Source organism: Cotesia glomerata, linkage group LG1, assembly GCF_020080835.1.
Source record: "Cotesia glomerata isolate CgM1 linkage group LG1, MPM_Cglom_v2.3, whole genome shotgun sequence".
In the NCBI taxonomy this organism is placed as follows: Eukaryota; Metazoa; Arthropoda; class Insecta; order Hymenoptera; family Braconidae; genus Cotesia; species Cotesia glomerata.
The window spans coordinates 27,903,242-27,929,653 of NC_058158.1; the positions used below are offsets into that span (position 1 = coordinate 27,903,242).

The 26,412-nt window shown below is 33.1% G+C and overlaps 2 protein-coding genes across 6 annotated transcripts in view; one reads left to right on the top strand and one right to left on the bottom strand.

The window, feature by feature from the left end:
* Window positions 1-24,755, top strand: LOC123271605 (glucose dehydrogenase [FAD, quinone]-like). 4 transcript variants are annotated; one of them, XM_044738008.1, is made up of 8 exons: window positions 1-292; window positions 3,206-3,833; window positions 17,209-17,337; window positions 18,463-18,659; window positions 18,763-19,122; window positions 20,369-20,834; window positions 22,256-22,626; window positions 24,581-24,755. In XM_044738008.1, exons 2-8 carry the CDS (start codon window positions 3,626-3,628, stop codon window positions 24,695-24,697), a joined length of 1,848 nt encoding a protein of 615 aa, XP_044593943.1. In that variant the 5' UTR covers window positions 1-292; window positions 3,206-3,625; the 3' UTR covers window positions 24,698-24,755. The 4 variants fall into 4 exon arrangements, with proteins under 4 accessions (XP_044593943.1, XP_044593951.1, XP_044593934.1 ...); XM_044737999.1 differs by lacking the exon at window positions 1-292 and having other exon boundaries at window positions 3,123-3,467; window positions 3,606-3,833; XM_044738016.1 differs by lacking the exon at window positions 3,206-3,833.
* Window positions 1-26,412, bottom strand: part of LOC123271586 (neural cell adhesion molecule 2-like) — a 449,338-nt gene that overhangs the window by 238,267 nt on the left and 184,659 nt on the right. The gene's annotated exons all lie outside the window — the stretch shown is intronic.

Genomic DNA, 26,412 nt, shown 5'->3' on the forward strand with positions numbered 1-26,412 from the left:
ATTGTAGCAACAAAGTGAAAGGACTTGCAGTACCGTGAGTCTATTGTTGAATAAAGTTTGTGCAAATTTATCTTCAACACTTTAATTGCCTAAATAAATTCAAATTTAATAATTTATAAGCATTAAAAAATTGATTAAATTTTTTCTAAATTTTTATTTAATAAAAATAAATATTGAGATCAAATGTTCTGACGAAAATAATAGATTGAATTTAGTTTTGATATTTTATTTTAAAGCGTGACAAATGGAATAATTTCACATGTGAGGTCCATGGACGTATGAAGAAGGTTTAGTGCGTAATACTATTTGATTCAATTGGAATTCCTGTGTGCGATGAATTCTGGTATTGGGTGTGACGGGCGTTTATGCGCGAGCTAGCTAGATCTCTCGTTGTGATTCTCTTATTCTCTCACGGGTTCGTACCTCCACTCAACTGTTCGATTTCGTGACACATCGCGTGTGCTGTGACCGAAAGCGAGTTCCAGCGGGTTATGTTCACAAATCGGCTATTGATCATCATCAACCATTGTTTTGTTCGTTCACACGTTAATTTAATTAAATTTATAATTCACTCTATTATTTATTCATCAGAATTTAAATCATTAAGCACTCTCAATACTTACATCTGATTTTAAAATAATTATATATTTGATTATATAAAAAAATATCGGCAGTTCACTTAACTTTTGTTGAAATTTTTCTTTCATAATCCTAAGCACTGGTTTACTCTTGAATATTAAAATCGTTAATCTTGACAGAACAAACATTTTTATCTTTTTTGATTCATAAAATGGTGATTAATTTATTAATATTAATTTATGAATATACGAGAATATTTATGTTGCACTTAATGAAGGTAATTTTGACCCGCTTTTCCGTACGTGTATAGAGTTATTATTATTATTATCAATTTGAGTATTTGCTTAATGCAAACTGTTTGTTAATTACTTGTAAAAGGCTAAAGGTAAAGAAGTATGAAGAATAGAAAGAATTTTTCAATTGTCTCTGAGTTTAAGTTAAAAAACGATATTTTTAACTTCCCGCTAAGAAAATTGAAAATTTTCAAAAATCGGGAAGTTATTGGTTTCACCCCGTTTTTCGAAAATCGAGTTTTCAACGGATGTTGACGTTTTGAGGTCCTAGGAAGCCTTCCCGAATGTTTCCGCGATGATGTCCGTACGTCTTTATGTGTGTGTGTGTGTGTGTGTGTGTGTGTGTGTGTGTGTGTGTGTGTGTGTGTGTGTGTGTGTGTGTGTGTGTGTGTGTGTGTGTGTGTGTGTGTGTGTGTGTACGGCCGTATGTAAACCTCTCATAACTTTTAAACGGCTTGACCGATCAATTCCAAAAACTAATCAGTTCTTAACATCAAAAAAACACGTTGATTGCCGCTAGCCCGGTCGAAATCGGTTAATTCGTTCGTGAGTTATCGTTAACGAAAAAAATCGAAAAAATCGTTTTTTGGAAATTACTTTGAAATTCCTTGTTCGATCAATTTAAACTTAAAGTTCTTTATAAGGCTTCAAAAACTGTGTTAAATGCCACCAACCACGTAAAAATCGGTTCATTCATTCAAAAATTATTGCGGTTTAAAAATCGAAAAATAGTGTTTTATTCAACTTCTAGCAGATTTTTGCGCTCGAAGAGCTTAAAAACGTAATAAATGTAGGTTTGTGTGCTTAAGTACGAAATGAGCGGGAAGTTGCAGGGATGGCCTTTAGGGTCAACCGTTCTCCTAATTTTTTTGTAAGAAATTTGTAGATCCTTTACATTTCTTTATAAATTATTTTTGTACACAGAAAAAAAAAAATAAACTTGAAATAAGAAAATAATTTTGAAGAACTTTATCGTTTTGACTTGAGCAAAGAAATTCTTAATCTAAAAAATTTTCTCGGTTTATATAAGTTTTACTTCTATACTTAATTATATATTATTATATTTTAATTACTTTTTGACCAAACAAATGATTGATAAAAACCGGTGACGTTAGCCGAGTCGTCTAAAGTGCACGGCCTATAGAGGACTCAGACTAACTTACCGGCCAGGCGTAGGTTCGAATCCCAAGCTGGTCTTAGAAACCTTGGTTGATATTCGGCCCTTGCCGCGTAAGTTAAGATTTACACAACCCAAAAAGACCCCAACGTACCACTTCCAACAGTTAAAGTCGGTGATATGACCACAGCAGTTAAAACCGACTCTAAATAATAACTAATAAAAAAAAAAAAAAAAAAAAAAAATCAAAAAATGATTGATAAAGTTTTTAACCCCTGTCATTAATTAATTTTTGCTTAATATTATTTTTGAAGCTTATCAAAATGAAGCTGATCTGTTAAGTCCTAATTTTTATTAAATCTAAATTGAGTAAAATTTTTTCTCATTCCTTGTAATTATTTTTAATTCGTTAAATTTTTTTTCCGGTCGAAATTAAAAAAATATTTTTTATGTTATTATTGATGTTATTTTATTTCACAAAGGCAAAAAAACTTAATTTTATATTAATTATCTTTTTATTAATATTTATTTATGGCGTGGTTGTTATTTTATTAACATTAGGTTCGCTTCGTAATAAACTGCCATCAGAGAAATAATTAGCGCCACTCAATAGTAACTAAGTTTAAATGTACTCAAAATCATCGGTCGGTACACTAGAATTTAATTTATTTCATTCTAAATTTCATCCGATTGCACAAGGACAGTACGGAAAAAAAAGGGAAGTAAACTTTGCGGCCTAGGCTGCGGAAAAAAGACGGTATGGTAGAGTCTCTAGAAATGAGTATCTTTTCGGACGCCATCCAGCGCTCAAAAGTTGAACTTTTGGAGCGAGTATAACAAAAAAAATTTTTCTGTTCTGCACGATACGATATTGCTACTGTCGCGATATACACACTTTTATCTTGAGGATAGTGAGTTTAGGAAAACTGTATCTAGCGGTAGCAATATCATCGTGCATGGCACCCGAATGAATTGCGACGGTCGCTATCCAGACTGCTACTTATAGCTGTACAGATTATAAATGTAACGATGCTCTCGTTGCAATGCAGTAGATGGCACCGAGCACAAAACTTTTTTTTTCAGTGCAATAAAGCATAAGCTTTAAATTAAAAGCCGATTATATTCATTAGCTGTATTTTATCTAAAGAAAATTTTGACTAGTTAAATTATCATTTTGAATTCAAAGTAGTCTTTTCGTTTATATTCATAAATGCAGGATCAAGTTTTACAGTAATCATCATTAGTGCAGTGTTCTTTGTGTACGTGGCATAATATTGTTTTTCGATTGTTATCACAAATAACAAGCAGCTAAAGACTGTTATCATTTCGATGAATTAATAAGTGAACTTTGATTTAGTTTAAACATTTCATATCTATAAATCGACATTCAAATTTTACTATTCTATAAGAATGTTTAAATTTTACTATTTTATAAGAATGTGTGCAGAGGGAGCCGTATAAGCATAAAACAGTGTTTTGATAAACAATAATTTTTGCATGTTATGATTCGTGAGAGTAATTAGACATTCTTTATCATCCTATTTAAAATTCTTCAAAATTAGTGAAAAAGTAAGAAACTATTTTACTCAGGTGTTTTTTTTTTTTCAATTATAATCGTACGACGTAATAAATAAAAATGTCGTACAATGTTTCAATTTTATCTGAATGTGTGGAACCATTTTTGGGGCCTAGTTTGGCTCAAGTATGTCCTGGGTCACAGTTTCTTCTATTCATGACTCTCTTGGATACATTTATTCGTACCAACCTTGAAGTATCTCAGTTGTGCAATCGAGTGTTTCCTACTAATCCAGCTGATTATTATTATGACTTTATAGTGATTGGAGGTAAGTTATTCATATAATAATTCGATTTAAAAAGTTGCCTACTTAAATTAATTGATAAATCTAAAAATCTAATTAATATGAATTACAATTACTTTATTCGTTCTGCATACTTAAACAGTATGCCTTTAGTACTAATTGTATAACTCTAAATATAACTATAAATGAAATTCTACTCATTATGCCATCCAACTTGAGAGCTCTAGTCAGATATAAAAACAATGCAAGTAATTATATAACGCTGCGGATTATCATTGCTTCTAAAGTAATAATGTAATTAATTTAATCGAATTTCACGTTTATTAGTTTCATCTGCAGTTTCAATCGGGTTTGATAGCTCTAAATGTCTTATTTCTTTGATATCTCCACTTGATTGTTGATTAATCAATCCTCAAATGTCATCGAATTACTGTGCTACAAACTTTTGCATTATATCGTGTTCATTTTATATCAAATTGACGATAGTTGTAATCGACTGCTTTTAATTTAGATGAAAATCGATCAAAACTTCTTTTCTCATAAACAAAAATTTGCAAAAAAAAAATTTCTTTCGAAAGTTATTCAAAATTTTTCTAGTTTTTCAAAATAATTTTTTAAATATCTCGAAAAATATTATAGATACAGAAATGGTTTGTTTGTTTTAATGAGGAGACTACGAGCTATAAAAAACAATTATGTTTTCCAAAATATTTGAAAAATTTTTAGAATTTACAAAAATAGTCAAAATCAAACTTTGACACGAAATTTTAGGCTTAAATTTTTTACTATAATACTTTCAAATAATCTCAAGTGATCCTGAAATTTTCAGAGAGGTTTTTTTTTGTTTCAAAATTATTAAATTTCGAAATTTGACTAAATAAATAAATTTATTTGTTTTTCTAAATCTCCTTTTAAATACTGACGGGGAGGTAAGAAAAAATACGTGTAAAAAGCGTAAGTCTAAGCATTAATATTTAGAGATCGTTTGTCGCAGATTTCTCATTCTGATTTAAATAGCATACGAAAAACTTTTTTTTGCTTTAGAGTTTTGCAACTCTCTAATGGCTTATTATCGCAGTGAGATTAGAGCATATTCTTGTAAGGGACCGAATGTTCTATAAAAAAGGTCTTAATATACTATATTTTTCCTATAAATTTATCGGTCAATTAACATTTTGTATAAACGAACAATTATTTAGTAGTTAATTGAACTTAAAACCAATATTAAATAAACTTCTTATGACAGTCAAAAAAATTAGTTTTATTTTGAAACTTGACTGTTGAGTATGGATCCGATTTAGCTTTCATGCGTTCTTTGTCAAAGATTTTACACACTACTTCTGATCATAAAATTATACATAGGCATATATGACTATATCAAATGATGTATAGGTAAATCAAGTCATATCAGAACATCAACAATTGTATTTATTTCCAACAATATAATATTAAATATGAATGTTATTATCAACCCTCATAGTTATTTTAAATTTTTACTTTACGAAATGAAAACAATAAATAAGTAAAATGTTTCATAATTTTTAATTAAAAGTTCATTACTTTTTTAATATAGTAATCTAAATAAAAATAAAACGAGCACAGGTATGCGCCTTCGTGAAAATATTTAATTAATGTTGTAAAGAAATTTGAAATAATACCTTTATAATAAGTTTACAAATTGAGTAGACTTTTAATAACTAATATTTTACTAAATTAAAATGCTTTATGATTATTTATTCTATTCATTTATTCACTTCTAAATTAATTTGTAAAACAATAAAAAATAACTTCATTTATCGCTAATTCGAAAATTAAAATAAAGATTTCTAATTTTATTATTTGTAATTATGTTGAATATAATTAAAAAGTATTTCTGTCTGTAAACTTTAGAAACACGATGGTTTTTTTTTGTCTCTCTTTGAATGTGTGTATTTCATTGGTAGGATAAAGAAGCAACGAAACTTGAGAATGTTGATCTTCATTTCATTGAAAGTTGTTCGTCGACAATTTCATTTGAACATTCGCGTCTTTAAGTCACAAGTTAAGAGTTTCAGAATTTCTATTCGCTCAAGAAAAGCCATAGTGCACACTACTATGTTATACCACAAAGTATGCGTTAACTCACTTGAATCATTAATGTCGCGCAACGAGCAAGTCAAAAGAGAATTCTTGTTCGTCAACGTCATCTTCCACAATCAGTTCTTTGTACTATTTATTTTTGAAATTTTCTAATTAATCAATTTCTTGCTCTGCATACTAACTTTGATGTATTTTACTTTACACAGATATTTAGTTTATTATAATAAACAATTATTACAGAGAATGTATGTAAAAATAATTATCTGAAAATCTTAATTTTTACTGACAAAAATCTACTGACAATTTTATTAAAATTTTAAAGACTAAAATAAATCAGATCAAATATTCATCTTCTTCAAAATTTATAACCGATGACATTCTGGCAAAATTGAAAAAGTGAATTACATTCATAAGTTATTCTAAAAATTTTATTAATATATATCATCAAATTCTCTGGTTGAACAGATAAGCATAAATACTTTGTTAAATAGTAAATTTATAAATGAAGTGCATAATGAATAATTTAAGTACTAATTGAGTAGTAAAATATTTATCGAGAATAGATTTTCGACGAAATCGAATTATTTCGGTGCAAACAGTTCAATTAAATTTTCAATGTTTGACTACGCTGACAATGATTGGACGGCTAGAGGAATCTACTAATGACGGTTCATTATCTAGACATCCCTCCAATTTCGACACTAGATAATTAGCCCAGTAGACCACTCGTCTGATTAGTGAGTACGGTGTTCTGCTTTCCACACGACAATAATACGTTTCCTTCTTCGTCGTTGATCCAGAATGAAATTCTCTCGCTTGAACGATACACGAGAAAGCTATTTGTCATAATCACTACTGATTCTCTCAATAACTCGAATAAAATGCTTTTCAATCACTTTATTTTTAAAACGAGTGGTTGCAATTTAATTCTAAGTTCTCTCATATTATTTAAATATCCAAGGGCGAATCTCAAATTAAGTAATTGCACGACTCATTATGCGAAACATCAGAGAGTGCTTTACGATGGAAAAATTTTTTTCGCCTCATTTCGGCAACTATTTTCATTATTATAGTCTTATTAGTTCACGGAATCAAGATATTTTGCATTTCGGCTGCCAAATGGCTTTTTTAATTTTTTATTTTATATCGTTTTGTAAAGAAATAAAATTTTTTTTTCTTTATAGTCTTATGAACGTGGACTTGGCGTGATTTTTTTACAGTGAAACTGTTTTTGTTCGGATTTCAGTATTTTTTGTAATTATAATAAAAATTGACAATTTTAATTTAATACATTTCCGGTGGCAAACTATCCCCTTTAAGCTATAGTTCATGTAAAAGTTATTCTTGCGCCGCCTGGCGTGTGTAATTGCAAGCTGTTAAATATCTTTTTTTCACTGTAGTTTCTCATCTATTATAAGATTAGCATGCATCCTTATATTATTTAGTCTCTGGCCGTCCGCTTTTTACACAAGAAAAAACTTAAAATCTAAAAATTTGGGTCGCTATAGTTTGTGCTGATTATTTTTAATAATTTTAAATAGAAATTATAAAGATAATTGATAATAATCAAGTAGTACGGTAATAAAAAGCATGAACTACTATTATAAAATATCATATAAAAAAAAAATCAAAAAAAATTTGTAACCTCAAAAAACCGTTCTGCTTACGGTATATACACACTCGGTAGTCTGGCTTGAGAACGGAACTTGGCGCCAGATTCTATCGAGTCTGTTGATGTACATTTATTTCACCAGGGGCGCCTGTGCATCACCTTCCTATAGTACAGCTGTTTTTTCGGCAACTAATTTTAAACGACTTATGTTTTTTTTTTTTTTTTTATTTTTTAATATTTCATAATTAAATGAGCATTATGAGTCGTGCACTTTTGGATTTTCCAAACTTTTAGTAGATTTCATAAAAATCTAACTATTGCAGCCGTCCTCATGGCGCAACTTTTAAAAAATTTAGTCATTTTCTGACTTAGTTTGTCGAGCTGAGTCTGAAAATGTATATAGTTCAAAAGTTTATATATGTATGTATTTATATATTATATATATATATATATATATATATATATATATATATATATATATATATATTTATACGATATAACGCGGCTTGTCAGCACGATAACGTTTTCAATTTATAACCGATTCTTCTCAAACTCAACATGCTTCATTTATCGATCAAGACCAAGGTTAAGTTCGAAGATGAGCTTAATCGGGCGAGTAATTTGGAAATGACATGATTTTGAAATTTTGAAAATCGTAAAAATTGATGTTTTTACTACTTCAACTTGGTATAACAACTGAATTAGACAAGATATCAAAATTTGGTAAAATGCATCGTAAAGCTCAACAAACATGTGATCTGAGGATTTCTTATTTACTTCCCGAGGAGTGTATGCTATTTCTTTGCTCGACGAAGGTAGAAAGTGGCAATTTCGTTTAGTGCAGCGGGCTGAAATTTGACGCTTTCTGCCCGTCGAGCAAAAAAATAATTTTATCTTTTCCTAATATAAAATTGAGATGAGATATATGTGGCATCAATTTATTCGTAATGTGACTAATCGAATGCATCATAAGCATGAAAATAATGCATACTTTATATTTAGGCTCGCTATTACGCACATATTTACATAATAGATATATTAAAATTTTATGAAATGTTTGATCCTAAGCTTTATTTATGATCATACAAAATGTTTATTTAACCCTCTGAAGCCGAGATGGGACTAAGTGAGCCGCGTGGCACTGGAGTAGGGAGCGTGTAAAATAAATGTAGAAGGGGGCGTTTCACCAAGAGTGGGGCGGTTTTTAACAAATTTAAATAATGCTGTGAAGCGGGAAAGAATGGGAGTTATTATTATTATTATTATTATTATTATTATTATTATTATTATTATTATTATTATTATTATTATTATTATTATTATTATTATTATTATTATTATTATTATTATTATGTTATTAAATGCTCAGGGGTTGTCCCCGGAGTCCGATTCTCCGAGGGCCCAGCCTGAGCTCCATCCATTACTGCTGGACCACTCCGCACAACAAGGCGGTTAGTGATCACAGCAGGCCAAAGTCATTTTCCTAAGTAGACGGAGGGAACCTAGTATGACAGCCTTCTGCATCCTGACCGCCAAGAATTCAGCTTTTGATGAGCAAGCTGGAACTCTGGCAAGTGAGGATACAAAAGACTGTTTCATCCCTCCGAGGACGCCAACAATCAGGACGACGAGCTTGACACGGTAACCTGGGTAAAGTTTGCCAATTTCAAACAGGAGATCCTGATATATCTGTCTTTTGTGCTCTTCTTTGGCTGAGATGTTGTATTCAGCCGGGGCCGAGAACTCAATGACATAAATGTCACGAGTAGCCTTGTCGAAGAGCACAATATCAGGTTTGTTGTGATCTATCCGCCGAGTTGTTGCAAACGGCATGTTCCAATAAATTTTGCAACTGTCATTCTCAACAACCTGGGGAATATCTCCTGGCAGATAAGGCAGCACTGGTGTCATATCAATACCGTAGTAATGACGAAGATAGTAGTACAGTACTCTCAGGGCAGCGTTGTGACGCTGGATATATGCACCTCTCGCCAGCACAGGACATGCTGACAAAAGGTGCATGAGCGTCTCCGGGTGTTGTTTACACATCCTACATGACGTGTCCAGAAGCTGCACCTGGAGCACCTTGCTACGGTATTCTAGAGTGTTAATGACACCATCTTGGCAAGCAAATATGAACCCTTCAGTCTCGGACATCAGGCCAGCTGACTTTAAGAAGGAAAACGTCAGCTGGGTGGACAAGCCATGATCACGCACGTGTTTGAAGAACACGCTGTGCATGGACTTGTCCATCAGTTCGCCTAGGAGTAGTTTTTCCTCGGCGTTCCTGATGACGCTCTTGAATTCCTCCTTTCGGAGTTCCATAAGAGCGTTTATCTCTCCAAGACCAAGGGTTCTTGCTGCATATATAGCTGCCTTATACAAGAACGACCCCTTATGCGCATTCTCATGTTTATGAACAATTTGCATAAGAAAGTCATCCTCGTCTGCAGTGAAATTGACAACTTCGTGTGTTAAACCCAGGACCAAACGATCATGCAGCCGCTCCAAACTCTGCAGACCTCTCCCACCGATGGACCGGGAGAGGTATAATCTGGCGACTGATGAATTGGGGTGCATGCTCCGGTTCATGTTGATAGTCTTACGGGTTTTGATGTCGAGATCTCGCAGATCCTTTCGGGCCCATTTTAAGACACCGAAAGAGTATAGTAAGACTGGGACAGCGAGCGTGTTAGTAGCGGAGACTTTATTTTTACCGGAAAGTTCGGAGGACCAAATTTTCCGGAGTCTCCTAACATACTCGCTACGGAGAGTTGCTTGGACTTCGGAGACCGCATGCATGCGGTGCTCTTCCATTCCTAGATATCTATACAACTCTCCGGCGTCTAATTGTCTTAAAACGCTCCCATCTACCAACTCGACATCATCACCCGTAACAGAGCACTTACCCCTCGCCAGATGTACGACCGCACACTTGTCCAACCCAAAAGACATTCCGACATCCCGCGTGTACTCTGCTACGATGTTAAGAGCCGCCTGTAGATGATCTTCATCAGCACTATAAAGCTTCAGGTCATCCATATAAAGCAGATGGGTAATCGAGTATTTTCGATCACCCGGAGGCCCCACAGAGTACCCACGAGTTTTACGGAGAGCAACAGATATAGGCAGCAGTGAGATGCAAAACAGCAGAGGGCTTAAGGAATCACCTTGGAAGACCCCTCGTTTGTACTCTACAACTCCGGTTATGTGCAATGCGTTTCCACTTCCAATGTGAAAACGCGTTCGCCAGAGCTGCATTGTACGCCGAATGCATTCCACTATTTCAGGATTGACCCCCAGGCATTTGAGGAGATATAAAATCAACTCATGAGAAGTTGAGTCAAATGCCTTGCGATAGTCGATCCAGGCCATTGACAGGTTGCGTTGATAGTAGATCGCATCTTGTGTGACACATCGATCAACTATCAAGTTCTCTTTGCAACCTGACAGGCCTCTTTTGCTGCCACGCTGTTCATATATCTGTTGCCATACAGGTTCTATCTCATGCAAAATACGGTTGTTTAAAATTTTTGTAAAAATTTTATAAACCGCATTCAAGCAGGTGATAGGCCTGTAATTCTTTGGGTCAGACAAGTCACCTTTTTTTGGTATCAGTACGGTTCGCCCTTCCACGAGCCAGTCTGGAATCGGTTCGTCAGCTCTAATGTACGATGTAAATATACGGGCCAGATGGAGGTGGGTAGAAGTAAACTTCTTCCACCAAAAGACATTTATGCCATCTGGTCCCGGGGCAGCCCAATTTTTGCTGCCATTTAGAGCTGAACGAACTTCATTCACACTGACTGCAGGGCTCTCTTCATCAGCATTCTGTCTACGGTGTTCCCGACAGAATGCTTTAAAGTCGTGCAGAGCTGGAGTATTGGCGTTCACGTTTGGTTGATCTCCATACAACTCAGTCCAAAAGCTTCCACCCGCTCAGGTGTTGGATAATTCCCGGTAACATCGGTCTTTGGTGTCAGAAAGCGTGAAGGGCTGGATCGAAACAACGAGTTGTCGACCAACCGCTTCAGCCTTTTCTCTAGTCCACTTTGGGCAGTCACTAAAGCCCGCAATTTATTGAGAGACTCTTCCTTGATGACAAGAAGAGTACTCTTATTCAGTGTGTGATGACGCCACCGAAGTTCAGCAGCAATGCGCCGAATTCGGGGCGTGTATGCTCTTTGAGTTGTTTCAAACTCAATCACACACTGAATGCGGGAGACCTGTTTCCGGGATCTGTCAATTTTGAGTCCAAGTTGTGAGATGCGCTGTCTCAACCTTGCCTCGATCGAGAGACAATGTCTCTCTCTCGGAAAAGCCGAAACTGCTGCACCATACACAACCTGGCTCACAGTGAGCAGGGTGGAATCCTCCAGGATGTTTGCACGGAGATCTTCATTTACCGCTTCTAGCTGTTGTTGGGAGTAAGTTATCTTTTTAGATATACTTACTTGCCGTCCTATAAAGGGATTGTTGTCATCCAAGGAGGAACGGCGTCGCTCTTGGTGTAATTGCGCCGGAAAGGAAAGTCTATTAGACTGCCTTCTATCCGGCACAAGCGATCTTCTATTACGCCGAAGATAAGCGGCATAATTACGCAGGTGTTTAGGCGTAAAATGCTCTAGCTCCGGATGCATATCACTCCAAAGAGTGTGCATCCGGGCCATATAACCGCTCACCCCCGGCTCGCTACGTTGGTAGCACACCAAGAGGTCGACTCGTAGTTCCTCCGTCCACTTAAAGAAAGTCCTTAAAGCGCCAGGGTCGTCATCGTTCATCGGGTCCGGCGTGCTCCTCCCACCTGATGAATGGTCCTCATCCGAAAAGGACCGGTTGTGGGGAGCACTTCTGAGATTACGCCTTGTTGTAACTCAGTATTTCAATGCAGTGGGTAGTTGGCCCACTGCATCGGCTACGTCGTTCGCCTACAGACCTGGTGTTATGGTCTGCGTTTCCCGCGATGCGCCGCTTGGAGGCCACGTAGCAAGCACCGCTTATTATTATTATTATTATTATTATTATTATTATTATTATTATTATTATTATTATTATTATTATTATTATTATTATTATTATTATTATTATTATTATTATTATTATTATTATTATTATTATTATTATTATTATTATTATTATTATTATTATTATTATTATTATTATTATTATTATTATTATTATTATTATTATTATTATTATTATTATTATTATTATTATTATTATTATTATTATTATTATTATTATTATTATTATTATTATTATTATTAATTATTATATTATGCTCTCAGGGGTTGTCCCCGGAGTCCGATTCTCCGAGGGCCCAGCCTGAGCTCCATCCATTACTGCTGGACCACTCCGCACAACAAGGCGGTTAGTGATCACAGCAGGCCAAAGTCATTTTCCTAAGTAGACGGAGGGAACCTAGTATGACAGCCTTCTGCATCCTGACCGCCAAGAATTCAGCTTTTGATGAGCAAGCTGGAACTCTGGCAAGTGAGGATACAAAAGACTGTTTCATCCCTCCGAGGACGCCAACAATCAGGACGACGAGCTTGACACGGTAACCTGGGTAAAGTTTGCCAATTTCAAACAGGAGATCCTGATATATCTGTCTTTTGTGCTCTTCTTTGGCTGAGATGTTGTATTCAGCCGGGGCCGAGAACTCAATGACATAAATGTCACGAGTAGCCTTGTCGAAGAGCACAATATCAGGTTTGTTGTGATCTATCCGCCGAGTTGTTGCAAACGGCATGTTCCAATAAATTTTGCAACTGTCATTCTCAACAACCTGGGGAATATCTCCTGGCAGATAAGGCAGCACCGGTGTCACGTCAATACCGTAGCGGTGACGAAGATAGTAGTACAGTACTCTCAGGGCAGCGTTGTGACGCTGGATATATGCACCTCTCGCCAGCACAGGACATGCTGACAAAAGGTGCATGAGCGTCTCCGGGTGTTGTTTACACATCCTACATGACGTGTCCAGAAGCTGCACCTGGAGCACCTTGCTACGGTATTCTAGAGTGTTAATGACACCATCTTGGCAAGCAAATATGAACCCTTCAGTCTCGGACATCAGGCCAGCTGACTTTAAGAAGGAAAACGTCAGCTGGGTGGACAAGCCATGATCACGCACGTGTTTGAAGAACACGCTGTGCATGGACTTGTCCATCAGTTCGCCTAGGAGTAGTTTTTCCTCGGCGTTCCTGATGACGCTCTTGAATTCCTCCTTTCGGAGTTCCATAAGAGCGTTTATCTCTCCAAGACCAAGGGTTCTTGCTGCATATATAGCTGCCTTATACAAGAACGACCCCTTATGCGCATTCTCATGTTTATGAACAATTTGCATAAGAAAGTCATCCTCGTCTGCAGTGAAATTGACAACTTCGTGTGTTAAACCCAGGACCAAACGATCATGCAGCCGCTCCAAACTCTGCAGACCTCTCCCACCGATGGACCGGGAGAGGTATAATCTGGCGACTGATGAATTGGGGTGCATGCTCCGGTTCATGTTGATAGTCTTACGGGTTTTGATGTCGAGATCTCGCAGATCCTTTCGGGCCCATTTTAAGACACCGAAAGAGTATAGTAAGACTGGGACAGCGAGCGTGTTAGTAGCGGAGACTTTATTTTTACCGGAAAGTTCGGAGGACCAAATTTTCCGGAGTCTCCTAACATACTCGCTACGGAGAGTTGCTTGGACTTCGGAGACCGCATGCATGCGGTGCTCTTCCATTCCTAGATATCTATACAACTCTCCGGCGTCTAATTGTCTTAAAACGCTCCCATCTACCAACTCGACATCATCACCCGTAACAGAGCACTTACCCCTCGCCAGATGTACGACCGCACACTTGTCCAACCCAAAAGACATTCCGACATCCCGCGTGTACTCTGCTACGATGTTAAGAGCCGCCTGTAGATGATCTTCATCAGCACTATAAAGCTTCAGGTCATCCATATAAAGCAGATGGGTAATCGAGTATTTTCGATCACCCGGAGGCCCCACAGAGTACCCACGAGTTTTACGGAGAGCAACAGATATAGGCAGCAGTGAGATGCAAAACAGCAGAGGGCTTAAGGAATCACCTTGGAAGACCCCTCGTTTGTACTCTACAACTCCGGTTATGTGCAATGCGTTTCCACTTCCAATGTGAAAACGCGTTCGCCAGAGCTGCATTGTACGCCGAATGCATTCCACTATTTCAGGATTGACCCCCAGGCATTTGAGGAGATATAAAATCAACTCATGAGAAGTTGAGTCAAATGCCTTGCGATAGTCGATCCAGGCCATTGACAGGTTGCGTTGATAGTAGATCGCATCTTGTGTGACACATCGATCAACTATCAAGTTCTCTTTGCAACCTGACAGGCCTCTTTTGCTGCCACGCTGTTCATATATCTGTTGCCATACAGGTTCTATCTCATGCAAAAATACGGTTGTTTAAAATTTTTGTAAAAATTTTATAAACCGCATTCAAGCAGGTGATAGGCCTGTAATTCTTTGGGTCAGACAAGTCACCTTTTTTTGGTATCAGTACGGTTCGCCCTTCCACGAGCCAGTCTGGAATCGGTTCGTCAGCTCTAATGTACGATGTAAATATACGGGCCAGATGGAGGTGGGTAGAAGTAAACTTCTTCCACCAAAAGACATTTATGCCATCTGGTCCCGGGGCAGCCCAATTTTGCTGCCATTTAGAGCTGAACGAACTTCATTCACACTGACTGCAGGGCTCTCTTCATCAGCATTCTGTCTACGGTGTTCCCGACAGAATGCTTTAAAAGTCGTGCAGAGCTGGAGTATTGGCGTTCACGTTTGGTTGATCTCCATACAACTCAGTCCAAAAGCTTCCACCCGCTCAGGTGTTGGATAATTCCCGGTAACATCGGTCTTTGGTGTCAGAAAGCGTGAAGGGCTGGATCGAAACAACGAGTTGTCGACCAACCGCTTCAGCCTTTTCTCTAGGGAACTTTTGGCAGTCACTAGAGCCCGCAATTTATTGAGAGACTCTTCCTTGATGACAAGAAGAGTACTCTTATTCAGTGTGTGATGACGCCACCGAAGTTCAGCAGCAATGCGCCGAATTCGGGGCGTGTATGCTCTTTGAGTTGTTTCAAACTCAATCACACACTGAATGCGGGAGACCTGTTTCCGGGATCTGTCAATTTTGAGTCCAAGTTGTGAGATGCGCTGTCTCAACCTTGCCTCGATCGAGAGACAATGTCTCTCTCTCGGAAAAGCCGAAACTGCTGCACCATACACAACCTGGCTCACAGTGAGCAGGGTGGAATCCTCCAGGATGTTTGCACGGAGATCTTCATTTACCGCTTCTAGCTGTTGTTGGGAGTAAGTTATCTTTTTAGATATACTTACTTGCCGTCCTATAAAGGGATTGTTGTCATCCAAGGAGGAACGGCGTCGCTCTTGGTGTAATTGCGCCGGAAAGGAAAGTCTATTAGACTGCCTTCTATCCGGCACAAGCGATCTTCTATTACGCCGAAGATAAGCGGCATAATTACGCAGGTGTTTAGGCGTAAAATGCTCTAGCTCCGGATGCATATCACTCCAAAGAGTGTGCATCCGGGCCATATAACCGCTCACCCCCGGCTCGCTACGTTGGTAGCACACCAAGAGGTCGACTCGTAGTTCCTCCGTCCACTTAAAGAAAGTCCTTAAAGCGCCAGGGTCGTCATCGTTCATCGGGTCCGGCGTGCTCCTCCCACCTGATGAATGGTCCTCATCCGAAAAGGACCGGTTGTGGGGAGCACTTCTGAGATTACGCCTTGTTGTAACTCAGTATTTCAATGCAGTGGGTAGTTGGCCCACTGCATCGGCTACGTCGTTCGCCTACAGACCTGGTGTTATGGTCTGCGTTTCCCGCGATGCGCCGCTTGGAGGCCACGTAGCAAGCACCGCTATTATTATTATTATTATTATTATTATTATTATTATTATTATTATTATTATTATTATTATTATTATTATTATTATTATTATTATTATTATTATTATTATTATTATTATTATTATTATTATTATTATTATTATTATTATTATTATTATTATTATTATTATTATTATTATTATTATTATTATTATTATTATTATTATTATTATTATTATTATTATTATTATTATTATTATTATTATTATTATTATTATTATTATTATTATTATAAAAATGAAATCTACTTCCATTTCGGCTGCCGAATGGCCTTTTTTTTAAGTTTTGAACTTCTTCAAGTTTTGAACTTTTAATAGCCATAACTTTTCAAAGTTCTGGCTGTTAAAATTAAAAAAAAAAACATCGATTTGCACATTATCAGTTATGTTTTCTGTGACTTCATATTTATTTTATAGTCGGTAAAAGTTATATATCCAATATATTAAGACGCAATTGATGTAGATGCGAAATGTTTCTTCAAATATGTCTTCAAAATCAAATCCCTAAATAATTTATTTTATACAATGTATACCTTTTATTATATCTTTGAAAATACCTGACAAATTTCATATTCATGAATGGAATATGATGAATAACATATCCTTTTGTTTCTAACTAACAACTCTTCATTTATTTCCATCAAAAACGTCAAACATTAAAAATAGTTTTCTCTTATTTAAAAAAAAATTTTTTTTTTACAGTTCTATATTTATATTTATTTAGTTTTATATTTATTTTGTGTTATTCTATTTTTTGTGAATAGGAGGATCCGCTGGTGCGGTTGTCGCTGCGCGGCTGAGTGACGTACCGGAGTGGAAAGTTTTACTTTTGGAAGCTGGACCGGATGAACCACCTGGTGCCGATATTCCGAGTATGGTTGCTATGTTTCTAGGTAAGTTCAAATAAACAAGCTCTATGAATGACTATTAAATTCGAATTTTCAGAAACTTAATCGTTTTACTGTAAATAGTATTTTTTGTCATAACATTAAGAAACATCGATAACGTTAAAAGTAATTTCATGATTTTTCAAAGTAGTCCGAAACTACGAAAGCCTATAAAAATTCACTATAAAACGAATTTGTCTTAAAACGGCTTGACGAAAGAAGATTGGTCACACGGAATAACGAAAATGTAAAAATTACTTTTTATAGTGTGAAGTGGCACTTAAAGAAAAAAAAATAAAAATTTGGAAAACTTCAAATTGAAATAACTATTTAATAACGTTAATTTCAAAAGTTGATTTAAAAATTTTTTTTAATTTATATTTTAGAAAATTTATAAAATATATAATCTAAAACTATAATTTTTTCAGTTTTTTTTTGCGCAATCTTTTTGGCACTTCAGCTGTATAAAATAAAAATTTATTTCTAGGATTAAATCTGGTTAAGAACCTCTTTAGATTTTTTTTATTTGTTTGTTATTCATAAATTTCACTTTAAAAATTCCAGTAATACTTTTAGTTCGATTACTTACGAAAAAATTATAATCTGTACTATAAATATGATTCTAAACAAAACAGCAATATTTGCTAAATATATTAATAAATTAATAGATCAGGGCTTCTACTTTGACGATAAAATTTTCGTAACATTTTTTGAAGTAATGTTAATCCTTACCATGTCAATTCTAATTGTGTATGAATGCTATGGTTTAGTTTAAGAAATAAATTTATTGATAAGTGTTGGAATGAATTTATCATCGAAATAGTCGAAAATGAAAACAATATAATTCATAGAAGAAATATTACTTTAGACAAAACCTGATGATTCAAATAAATAAAAATTTCAGATGCCATATCAAAAACTGAACGTTAAAAAAAATGTTATTGTTTCAATTAAAAACAAATTTTTTGAAAAATAAATAAATTTACATCTTAAAAATGTTTCATATATTGTTTGCTCTTATATAAAATTAGAATACGAAAAAATAAAAATCACTTAAGAAATATTAATAGACTTAAAATCATATCAACAAAGATTGAACGTGTTTAAAAAAAAGAAATAACAAAATTATAGGAACCGAACTCGACTGGCAATTTAAAACAACAAATGAAGAAAATGCTTGTCTATCAACAAATGGATCTTGTGGATGGCCACGTGGCAAAAATCTTGGTGGTTCTTCCGTCCACAATGGAATGATGTATATTCGTGGTCACGCTAAAGATTATGATGACTGGGAATCTATGGGGAATGAGGAATGGGGTTGGCGTGACGTTAGTAATTTTGTGAATTTAATCAATTAGCCATTACTCTTTTAAAATTTTTTTAGAGGCTAGTTTTACAGTTTCTACTTATAATTCACACTTTAAATAATAGGTGCTTCCTCACTTCATGGCAATGGAGGACAATGGAGATATAGATATACTTGATGATAAATATCACAGTACAGGAGGACCCTTGAGAATAGAAAAATTTCCATGGCGACCTTCTATATCTGATGACATCATTCGTGCAGCAGAAGAACAAGGATTTGGTTTAAGTAGTGATCTAAATGGTGACACGATAACTGGATTTACAATAGCGCAATCTACAAGTAAAAATGGCGTTCGTGTAAGCAGTGCCAGTGCATTCTTACGGCCCATTAGAAATCGCCGTAATCTTCACATCGCGTTGAATGCTACAGTCACTAAAATACTTATTGAAGGCCGTAAAGCTGTTGGCGTTCAATACATTCAAGTAGGTAAGATTCATTTTATAATTCACGTCAGAGTTAAAGGGGAGAATAACTGTTTTTTTAAATGATAAAAAATTTTTTAAATAATTCTCTATCCTGTGAAAAATATAAATTTTAAAAAAAGCAAGACTTCAAAGAATAATGCTATTTAAAATATTAAATAGTTTGTTTTTAATATAGCCTTATTAGATAGAGCACGTTCAATATGGCTTTTATGTTTTGCGATGATGTGTTTTTTACGGGTTTAATAAAATTTAATGAGGTTAAATTTATGAATATTCAATTTTTTAAGTAACAAAATAAAAAAAATAATTTTTATTCTCTATGGTAATTAATTTAAACAGACACTTAAAGGATCTTATAGTTTACGACCACGTTAAAACTTGCTCTTAATAATATAAGTTACGTTGTAATGGAGGTATTTAACCTTAAATTATGACATATTTAGTATTTATTATGGTATCGATTTACTAATTTCAACGTATAAAACGAGAAATAACCCAAAATTAAACTATAAAAATGTTTATTAACTATTAATCAATACCTGAGTCGAAAAAATAAATTCACACGAGCTTAAATCAATTGTTTTAGTATAGCAGTTAAGTTCATTTAAGAGGGGAAAGACGTGTAGAAGGCCGTTTTCATTAATTTTTTTAAGGTATAAAAAATTAATATTATTTATTGAAACTATCGAAGTATTTTATACATATATTTATGAGTATTTTCAAACTAGAAATTTTGGAGTAACTCCAAAAAAACACTTTTTTTGGCTTTCTTTCGTTCACGATATCTCTCGAACGAATCAACCGATTTTGACCAGATTGGCGGCGATCGACGTGGTTTTTCAAGGTTGAGAGCTGATTAGTTTTTGGAATAAATTGTGTATGATCAACTAATATGATTTACTAAAAATTAACTGCTATTAAATATTTATTGAATTATCTGATGATAAAAAAACCATTTATTAAAGGCAAATAAGGCTTATTAAATATTAAGAAAGTTTGGAAATTCCAAAAGTATACGCCTCATAACGCTCATTTAATTTTTAAGAAAAAAATAGATATTTTTACTTCAAAAAGTTGCTTGAGTAAATTCCGCTCTCCAACAAAATAAACGAAGGAAAACAGAGCTTTCTGATTCTTATAATGTATAAGTTCATTTATGAGTGTGTTTCTTACTCTTCAATTCTATTCACCTTAATTAATAATCTTTATGATATTAATTGAGTTTTTTAATTATAAAATTAAGGACAATGAATTACGTACGGCAAGGTCAATCCGGGAAATTATCGTTTCGGCCGGAGCTATTGGATCACCGCATTTATTGCTGTTGTCTGGAATAGGCCCAAAAAAGCATCTGAAAGAAATGGGAGTACCCGTGGTTCAAGATTTGCCTGGTGTTGGTGAAAACTTACAGAATCATGTGTCTTATACACTTACGTACACAATTAATCAAGCTAATGAGTATGATTTGAATTGGGCCGCGGCTTTAGAATACGTAAGTCGTCAGAGAGGACCCATGTCATCAACTGGTATGTCCCAGATCACAGGTATTATGTCCTCGAGTTATAGTACGCCAGATCATCCGGATTTACAATTTTACTTTGGAGGATTTCAAGCAACCTGTGCAACTACCGGCCAAATTGGAATGCTTATAGATAATACCCAACGTAGTATTAGTATATCGCCAACTAATCTTCATCCACGAAGCAGAGGTTGGTATTATACGACGGCAGTTGCTCATTTAATACAATACTAATTAATAAACTTTTATATTGATGCTATAAGATACACTGTAAAAAATTTGCGGAGTGAACGCGGAGTGAATGAAGAGTGAATGATTTTTAATTGATTCACTCCCAGCGGGAGTGATATTTACTCCGAGAAGGAGTTAATTTTTATTAATAATAAAATTCACTCCGCATTCACTCCCAAAATAAATGAATTTAGTAATAAATAAATTTTTGTAAAGAAAATATTTTTATATTCAATTATTAAAAATTTAATTTATTATTTTTAATAATATGTCATTTTAATTATTATTATGTTTTTATTTTTTTTTTTTTATAAATTAATTATAATTAAAAATTGTCAAAAAAAAATATGTAGATATATATATATACTAGCGGACCCGACAGACGTTGTCATGTACACATGTCCTAAATTTAGAAATTTTAGGAATGAGCTTGTATAGTTAAAAAAATCATTAGTTAACAATATGCAATGGGCATTCTTCAATAATTAACATTTTCGTGAATATAAGCCCATTCTGATTTTATACTCATCAAGAGCTTTCATTTGAGTACCCACATGCATTTTTGATATATTTTATATATTTATATATTTCACAAATAACATAAATATAAAATATATGCAAAATGTTATGTGGATACTCAAATAAAAGAACTCGATGAGTATAACATCGGGATGAGCTTATATCTTTTAAAACTTCAATAATTAAGAAATGACATTGTATCTTGTTAACTGATGATATTTTTAAAGATATAAGCTCATCCTGACGATACACTCATTGAGACCTTTCATTTGAATACCCACATCAATTTTTCATATATTTTATAGATTTATAATATTTATATATATTATATATATATATATATATATATATATATATATATATATATATATATATATATATATATATGAAAAATATATCAAAAATGCATGTGGGTACTCAAATGAAAGCTCTTGATGAGTGTAACATCGGAATGAGCTTATATCATTAAAAACATTATTAGTTAACAAAATACATTATCATTCGTTAATTATTAACATTTTCGTAAATATAAGTCCATTATGATTTTATACTCATCGAAATCACTCCGAAATCACTCCGCAAGTAAAAACTCCGGATTCACTCCCTACGCAGAGTGATTAATTACTTCACTCCGGAACTCCGAGTGATGGGAGTGAAATTCACTCCGGATTTTTTACAGTGTATAAAGTGCATTTTAGATTAAATTAATCGTCTTTTTACACGCTTTATTATCATTTTTTTTTTTTTTTTTTTTTTTTTTTTTTTCAAATTAAGCAGAATTATATGATTAATTTAATAAATACTATTAAACAAGAAAAAAAGACGATGTAATAAAAACTTTTTTTTGATATCTAAATCTAGGATTCATTCATTTGGCAGACAATAATCCACTAAGTAAACCTATCATTCAAGCAAACTATTTTCAAGATCCTGAAGACGTTGCGGTTTTAATAGAAGGCATTCAGTTGGCTATATCCCTTATGAATTCAAGTGAACTTTCAAAACTTAACCTCACCTTAATGAATCCCTCTGTTCAAGTATGCTCACAGTTTATGTATTTAAGCAACGAATACTGGAGTTGTGTTATTAAACAAGATACTGGACCGGAAAATCATCAAGCCGGTTCCTGTAAAATGGGACCAGTAAGTGATTCGATGTCTGTCGTTAGTTCTAAACTAAAAGTTCATGGAATCGCTGGCCTTCGAGTTGCTGATACTTCTATTATGCCCAAAGTATGATTTATGCAAATTTATATTCATCAGTATATTATAATAAAAACTAACATAAAAATCGAATCAGATTTTCTATTATTGTTATTATTAATATCATTCATTTAAACAATATAGTGTTATACTTTACTAATCCTGTAAAAAAATTTTCTGATATGACACTATATTTGTCAATATACGAACATAGAAAATTTTATAAATCCACAAATGACTTAATTTGGTCTGCTATATGTTCATATGTGAATTTTCTATTTAAAGTAGTATTGAAAATTTCCAACGGAGAGCGCATATTTGCTAAATCATTTCCTTGCAAGAGAGTTCAGTTTACGATATTATAAAATTTTTAAATAAATATCATCTTTTTGTCTCGTAAAGAGTTCATATGACATTGGTGCTTATTTATTTTAATTTATCATGAAACTAAATTATGTTTGATAGTAAATGTTAATTGATGAACACATTTTTGAAAAAAATAAAAAATTATAATACAATACTTATTTATTTCCATATATGTATGTATATATATATATATATATATATATATATATATATATATATATATATATATATATATGACCATATATGGCCTGATATAGAAATTGGCCGTATCAGAAAAATTTTATATAGGTTTTCATTCACTTTCTAGTACAATAGTTATTGGAACTTCATCATTATCCAATGAATATTCTTTCATTTTCGTTCACATTTTCGTTCATGTTCGTTCATTTTCGTCGTTAAATTTGCTGAATATCTTAAATATTTAACGGTTAACGTGGTGAGCCAATTCACTTTAAATAATTAATAAACTCAATGACAGAGATTTTTAAAAAGGCATTAAAATATAATAACTTCTTAGTAAATCGATAAAAGAATAATAAAATTCGATAAAATTATCCAAATTGTTATTAATTTAATGACATGTTTTATTGTGATCCACACATAGAAAGTATATCGCGTTACTAAAACCAAAAGGGCGTATCTCAAAATATACGCCCTTTGGCTTTGCAGAACCAAAAGGGCCTATAAAAATTTTTTTTTCTCTCCAATCAACTAGGAAATGTATAAAACTAAAAATCTGGTTGAAAATCGCAAAAAAAAATTTTTTCGACATACGCCCTTTTGACTTTAAGAAAAAAAATGTTTACAGCCAAAAAGGCGTATATGAAAACATAGTCAAAGTAGCGTCTAAGAACCTCCCAACGTCGATTTAATGAAACAATGATTTTTGAAAATTAAACGAAAAATACTATCACAGCCGAATTTTTTGAAATTGTCAATTTTTCGTTAGGAAGTTAAAAATTTAATTTTAATTTTTTTCAAGGAATTTTTACAAAATACAAATAGTTAAAAATTTAAAGAAATTGAGATGTGATAGTGTTTTTAGTCTCACTTCCGAAAATCAATTTTTCGTTACATCTCGACGATTTAAGGTCCTTAGAAGCAACTTTGACTATTCTTTTATATCTGCCCTTTTGGCTTTAAAGTTTTTTTGTTTTTTTTTTTTTTTTTTTTTTTTTTTTAAATCAAAAGGGCGTATGCCGAAAAAAATTTTTTTGCGTTTCTTAACAAGATTTTTACTTTAATACATTTCCTAGTTGATGGAGCAAAAAAAATTTTATGCGCTCTTTTGGTTTTAGTAACGCGATATTTTAAGAAGATTTTATTGAAAAATTACATAAGAGAAAAAAATTAATTAAATAAGTAATTATAAATTAAAATTCGTGATTAAAAATTAATAATTTTAAATACTCAAATAAAAATGAGTGATAGAATAATCGATAAAATAAAAAGATAGAATTTTTATTCATCTGATTGTGAATAATTAAAATATAAGGTTCCCATTGAAACGATGTATTTGTAAAAAACGATTAACGAAATATCGTATATTAAAAATTGACTTTTCAATATTAACGGTCCATCAGTAAAAATGCATTAAAAGATCATTAATTATTTTCAGGTAACGTCTGGAAATACGGGTGCTCCAGCAATGATGATAGGGGAAAGAGTGGCAACATTTATCAAACAAGAGTGGTTGAGATTAAGAGGACCCTGGGGTCCGATGTCTATTTTTTAATAAGTATTTTGACATAAATTTAATCAAATTTCAGGTCCATTTATTATAAATCTTATTGATCAACTGTTAATAAAAAATTATATTTATTATGATGATATTATTATTATATTTAAAATAATTAAAATTCAATTATTTTTTAACTACACGGAAAGAAATACATTGCGGATATCCCTATGTCGTTGTATTGCATTGCTATAAGCCCTATGCATATAGGATTATCTACTATACTGTATGGTACCAAAATCTTTGCGTCTATTACACGGGCGCATAGGAGGCTTGACGTCACAGCATTGCCGCCAGCCCCATAGTGCATCGCAGATGTCGCAATGCTACTAGTTTTTCCCGCGATATTACTTAGCGCGACAATCAATAATTCTATCGAATTACGGCCAATATTTCATGGGTACAACTACTGTACCGACATAAAAATTCATAAATTAGTAAAACTACTTTGAAATTAATTGTAACATTAAACTAGTTTAATACAAAATTTTTAAATATTTTCATCGAACACACTGATAGAAGGATTTGTTTATATTTAATAAGCTTTAATAACTGTTAATAAATGATTTTTTAACATCATAGGATTTAATGAATATTTATTCACAGTTTATAAATTATTTATTAAATGTTAATAAATATTTGTTAACAGGTAACAAATATTTATTAACAGTTAAAAATATTTATTAATGGTTAATGAACATTTGTTAACTGTTAACGAATATTTATTTAAAATAAAAAGTAAAAATAGCAATTTCCTTTTGACACTTTTTATAACCCTATAGCTGGAATACATGATAATAATTAAATTCACTAAATAAATTAACGTTTTTAATATTTAAAAATATAAAAGATAATTATGAGCTATGATAAAATTTGGTATTTTATAATAAATGTTATTATAATGTAATATAATTAATGCAAATAATTTATAAAGATGATTTTTATTTGTAAGCCATCTTTTCTTTATATCATATGACATTGCAAATTGCAAGCGAAACAAATTCGCTATATAAAACTGTTACTAATTGTTAATAAATATTTCTTAACTATTAATAAATACTTATTAACTATTAACAAATGTACTTTTCACCCAAATAGATATTTATTTAATGCTAAAAAATATTTATTAAAATTTAATAATTGTCTTCAAATAAATTAAATTATTAACAGTTAATAAATCCTTCTATCAGTGCATAACCCATTCAATTAATTAAACTAATTTTGTTACTACTCTAATATCAGCATAAGAGATATAACAATAACGGATAGACTGTTCTGCCAGGAGCATCGTAAATGTCGCCAGTCACTATGGGTCTGACGCCCATAGTGACATTGGCGTATCAGCTATAACTATTGTTGATGTTACTATTCCCACCATAGCCAAATCATCTATGCTGACGATTTTTATATCGAATCAAAATCTTCTAAACCATACAGTATAGTGTTCACACCCATAGTGACATAGTGATATCCGCAATGTATTTCTTTCCGTGTACTTAAGCTTATAAACCGAGAATAAAAACACTCCAAAAGTTAAATCCTTTAAAGTGTTCTATACTTTTTATTTTTCTTTGTGTGGATACAATGACACATTGTTTGGTTTTTAAATATTGCTATATGAGATTTGAGCTTGTACAGCGATCTAAAAAACGGAATAAGGAATAAAAAATAAAAACTATAAAGCAACACATTAAAATTACTAAAACCACAGA